At 43.6% G+C, this 5,313-nt stretch overlaps 1 protein-coding gene across 1 annotated transcript in view; it reads left to right on the forward strand.

The window, feature by feature from the left end:
- The window catches only part of nfatc3a (nuclear factor of activated T cells 3a), a 109,175-nt gene extending 107,287 nt beyond the window's left edge, over positions 1-1,888 (forward strand). Inside the window, exon 10 of the mRNA XM_083651175.1 lies at positions 1,769-1,888. Coding sequence (XP_083507301.1) covers positions 1,769-1,845 — 77 coding nt within the window. The 3' untranslated portion in view covers positions 1,846-1,888. The remainder of the gene's footprint in view (positions 1-1,768) is intronic.
- The last annotated feature ends 3,425 nt before the right edge of the window (positions 1,889-5,313 follow it).

Here is a 5,313-nt window from a genome sequence, read left to right on the forward strand (position 1 = left end):
CATGGAAAGGACTTTGAAAGAAATTAGGTGTGTTGCTCAAATCTTATGGTGAAATGTTAGAACGCTGAATAGGAATGTAGTTCATGAGGTAAAGATGAATAGGAATGTAGTTTATGAGGTAAAGATGCAAAAAAAAAAAAAAAATGTTTCAAAACATGGATAGGAAGGTAGCAATGCAGAGATGAGGATTTTAATTAGATGTTATTAAATGTGTTGATTCAGCCAGTGAATATTGTATTTATTTTATGTTATTCATTCACTTAGGTTTTAAGAGGAATGATTTCATGGCATCGGATTTTTATGGTATTTACATATTTTATTGACAGCTCCGCAATAAGTCAAAGTTGTTTTCTTGATACATTTGTTGAAGTAATTTAATCTCTCAAAAATCTAAAGTGAATTTTTCACGTTGTTTTGTACCCTGTATATCATCCAATTTAAATATGATTTTTCCCTCATGAAACCAAACGGAGGTTTGATTAGGTTCATTTGGGGACGATTGATTGAGTCGCCCGCTGCCCAACCAGCTTTTTCATCAGTTATTGAGTTACAGTAATGAGTACATGATGTGGTCTGATGAATGATTTTATAACACAGTTGCACAAGTGGCCAGTAACAGGTTGAGGTTGAGGAGCGGAGCTGCTATTCTTCTGACTGTGGTGAACGGACTGGTCTTCTGGGCCAGAGGTCTCGGCTCCCCGGCTGCCTGCCTGCCTGCCTGCCTCCCAAACCAGTTTGCCCATCCCTCCTCCTGCCCTCTGTGTGTTTCTGACCTGTCAGCATCTCCGTGTAAACACCTACACAAACCACATGAGGAAGTCACTATACAAACTGAAAATTCACTTGAATTTGAAAAGCGGCACATCGCTGCTGAGGGGGAAAAAACAAAAACATTTTCACTCTCACTTTTTCTACAAATACCAAAGGAAGGAAAGGCTCTCGTTGACACAATGTTCTCTCTCTCCTCCAGGCTTCCTCTCCCCATCAAAGTATTGGAGTTGATTGACTTGAGGGCTGTAGTTTTTACGGGCTGTCCTGCTGTGTGGCCTGTGGGGCCGCTGTGAACATGACATGGACACAGCAGATCTAAAACAATCAGCCCTCTGTAGGAGGCTCAAAACAGACAGGAGTGCAGAGCAATAGTTATCTGTTCTTTATTTCACATCAGGCTGGAGCACAGTTGGCAGAGTAATGAAGCTGGCTGTTAGTGGCTGAGTGCCTCTCCAGGCTTTTTCACAATGGATTGGTTTTATACTGCCCCCTTACCAATGGCAAGGGGGCAGTATAAAGTTGCCATGCTCACAAAACCCCAATAAACAGGCCTGAGGAAATGTACTCAGTCACCATTAAAACTCTAATGAAGTAACGGACAGCCTGTGCTGCTTGGCTAGCAGCCATGGAGGATTGCGTTTATATGTGTTGTGGTAAATGGTCACATTTCTTGGACGCAGACAAAGGTGGCTAACACACATGCAGTCAATGGAATAGTTTCTCTCATTTGTTATGTCAGTGGTGATTATATCTCCTGTCAAAACCCTCACTTTGTGACCTTTGGGTGTTGCCAGTGTCAGTCTCATTTGACTTTTTCCACCCAGAGCTCTTGGCAGTTTGAATTGAATCTGTTTGATTGTTCAGCCTTGTAAGGAACCCAGGGGAGTGGTGGTGCAACATTGCCCTCTGCTGGCAGTAAATATGTATTAAGTTCCTCGTCCATTGCTGAATTCCGTACCTAAAAGTAACAGTGTTTGTCTTTGTCTTCCCTGCACAGTGAACGAGATCATCGGCAGAGACATGTCCCAGTCCCCCGGCACACACGGCCCACCGGCGGCACACAGCCAGTCGTAGCTGCTGCCTGACCTTCTCCCTCTGCAGCACTGTCCTCTCCAGCAGCACTCCTGCAAGCCCCTCCAGCTCCACCACCCAGTCCACCCACAGCACAGGACAAGAGGGCAGGAAGAGACACCACACGGTCTAGGACACAATAGGGGTTTGAGACTCTCCCACGCCTCATGGACCTGCTAGACCACCAGACTGACAAGCAGAGACTCTTTTACACCTGTAGCTTGACTTGTGTATCAAAACTAACGCACACGTTCAAGTAGAGTTCCTCTTACGCGCGTGCACGGTGCACAGATACATCGGAGGAGCGAGCAGGACAATACAGCCATGTTGAGTCACAGCAGGGGCGAAATAGTATTATGATGATGATGATGATGATGAGTTAGGAAAATGTTCTCCACTGCTCCACAGCCGTCTGTTAGTTGTCAGGCCTGTGCTCACATCTTAGATGATGCAGATAGGACCCGCCCCCTCTGACACTGGCAAGGGGTTTCTATTCGCTTTAGGCAATCTAGCCTGACCAATCAAAGCACTGCTCTCTTTTACCAAACTGTTCAACTGCAGTTAGTTTGGACAGAGAGTCAGTCAGGTCAGTTTGGGATACTCCCCGGTCTGAATAATGTTCGGGAGAGGAATAGGAATACAATGTTCTCCTCTCGCTCACCAGCATTTCCCTTCATGGGTGAAGACAGCTCATTGCAGCTGGGGTTGTGAAGCGTTCCTGAGACCGGCATTGCAACCCAGCACAGCCCAGTGAGAAACACACAGGAGAGCACAGTGCTGCCACAGCCTGGGGCAAGGAACTGGGATGCAGCACCACTTCCCTTAGCAGAATGTGTACCGGCTGATCAGAAGTGACAAATTAAAAAAATGTATCGACAAAAAACAAACAAGCATTGTGAGTAAACTGAAGGCTTTCGTTGGCACATTCCTCAACAAAATCAGCATACTGAAAATACCAGGATGCCATTCTGCTTTCTGGGGTTGATTGAGCAGACATCAGCAAATAAACTAACGGGAAATCAGAATAAAATCGATCCCAAAATAAAGTGGCATGATGTGACACGATGTGGAAAAATTCCTCAACCACAGAAAACAACGTCTAGAGATGTGCAATCATTCAGGCTTTGAATCAAGTTAGTTGAAATTGGATTGTAGTCTACAATGTACAGTGAGGATAGTATACTGTTACCGAACATAATTTGGCAAGTATTCTCAATGATCTGCGGCCAGTTTTTCAAATCTATGAATCTTGATCAGAATTAAATAGATTTCCAAACCAGGATCAGACTGATTTTGAGTCAATAAAAAAAAAATCTGATTGGATTGTGGTGACCCAGATATCGCAAGATCAGGAATCCAGATTAGATCTCTACCTTGCCATCTGTTGGACATGTAATGTCACTACATGCATAAAAGACTGACTGTATTTTACTTTTACTCACTTATCTGCACAAATATAGAATCCACTAAAACTTAAAGACAAAATTCAAACTTGTTGGATGGCAAAAATAATATTTAAAAAACTACCCATTTCTCCGTTTTCATTCATTTCTGTATTTTTCCTACATCAGTAACCGTTGCATCAAAGCCCCTCAGGCCTTTGAAACCACCCAGATAAATTGTTGGCAGACACAACTATCAGAATATCTGCCTTTCTGCAGAAAAATGTGATTGAAGGTAGGGGTGAATCAGCCAATCCAAATTTCAGCCTGAATTAACAGTATCTCGCATCACTTACTAAAGTTCCACCAGAAAACTTTTGAAAAACGGAATCCAACATTGAACATTTCTCTCCTACTAAGTGGATAACACACGTTACGGTGCATGTGGAGCTCTCCCAGTTCTGCGCTCCCGGCTGAGTGATGATGTCACTGTCGGCTCCTTGCCCCCCCCCCCCCCCCCCCTCTCTCTAAAGCGTAACCCCACTCAGGTGTGGAGTGCAGGGCCTGGCAGGTAGGGGGGCTCCTCTTCTGGCGCTGGACTATCTGCAATATACAACATTCCACAACTTCTAGTGACCTTCCACTCCAGCCATGTAGATATCTGTACATTAATTCCCTCTCCCCATGTTCCTCCATCTTCAAGTTGAACAAAATGCCTTATTTAGCAGCTTTGAACGGTAGCCAAAGCTTTTTGTTGTTGTTTTGCACAGCCGGCTTTGAGTTTGACTGTCATTTTTAGAAAATAGATGTATGACTTGGGTCAGTGGATAGGATTTCAAGGAACCTAGTGGTTTTGCAGCAGTTTCAACACAAGGGATGAGCTCAGGACTGAGACAGCGCCCTCTTGAGAGTTTTTGTAGCATTTCTACCCTGTTTGAAATTAGCCCATCAAACAAAGTATTGGGAGTCCAGTTGGAAAGTGGTGTTTGAATGATCCACAGACGGACCAGCGCCCCCTCTCAGCTTTGTCGTGCAATAACTTCCCCCGGTGACCCTCCCTCGCGTGCCTTCCACTTCCCAACGGCCCCCACAAGTCCACCGGTACGACAGCCTGGGCCCACATCCTATTGGAAATAATATGACGGTTCTTTTGAAAGTGTTTGATATTTTATACATAGTGATGTCGACATATATTGTATGTAACCCACACACCTTCCCCCTGTAATGAACAAGGACAAGTCCCTAAACTCAGAGAAGAGCGTCTGGATAATCCAACATCCCCTGTTACCACACGGTGGCAACAATCAATGTTGAGTTTGCAGTTCACAATCAAGTCATTTTCTACACAATACAAGACAATGTACAAAGACCTTTTTGAGAGATATGCAGTGGATGTATGGCAGCAATAAAACACGGTGCAAAGTTAAACTAGCGTGCAGAAATAGAAAACATTGTGAGTGTTTAAAGCGACTTTCTTGTCAAATACGGTCTGGATGTGCACAGAGGCGGATTTTGAATGCTGAATAGAGACAGATTTGTCATTCTGGTTTGCAGATTTTCATTGGCTCTTTGCCTTAAGCTTCTCTTTGACAATGATTGCATGCTTTTTACTTGATTTCTTTTCTTGGATGGGGGGTGTTACTAATGAATAATCATTTTCAGTCAGTTTCCAGGTGGAAATTAAATTCTGCTATGCACTAAAACTCTGCCTAATGCCTTTAAAATAAGACAAAATTAATAAAAGCCCTTGATGCCTATAGGAGTAGACTGTAGACATGTAGATGCTCGAATGGTTCCGATACCTAAAGATAAGCCAGCGCCCTGGATTTCTCCATCAGTCAATCTGCCTTGTGAAGGACAAAGTGCGAGCGTCTTAATAGGGTAGATGGTCTCAGTCTGTGTGTGTCTGTTTGGTCGGGTGTTTGTACCAAATATGCTGTACAGAAGACAGGCATTTTGACAGTCCTCTTTTCCTTTTAACAACAGAAGCACACATTTAAATTATTTAGGCTATGCAAAGTACCATGACAGCAGCAAATGATGTGAGATTTAACATCAAGTATGAATAATGAGATTATAAAGTATTTGT

The sequence above is a fragment of the Poromitra crassiceps genome, assembly GCF_964638095.1.
Source record: "Poromitra crassiceps genome assembly, chromosome: 14".
NCBI lineage: Eukaryota > Metazoa > Chordata > Actinopteri > Beryciformes > Melamphaidae > Poromitra > Poromitra crassiceps.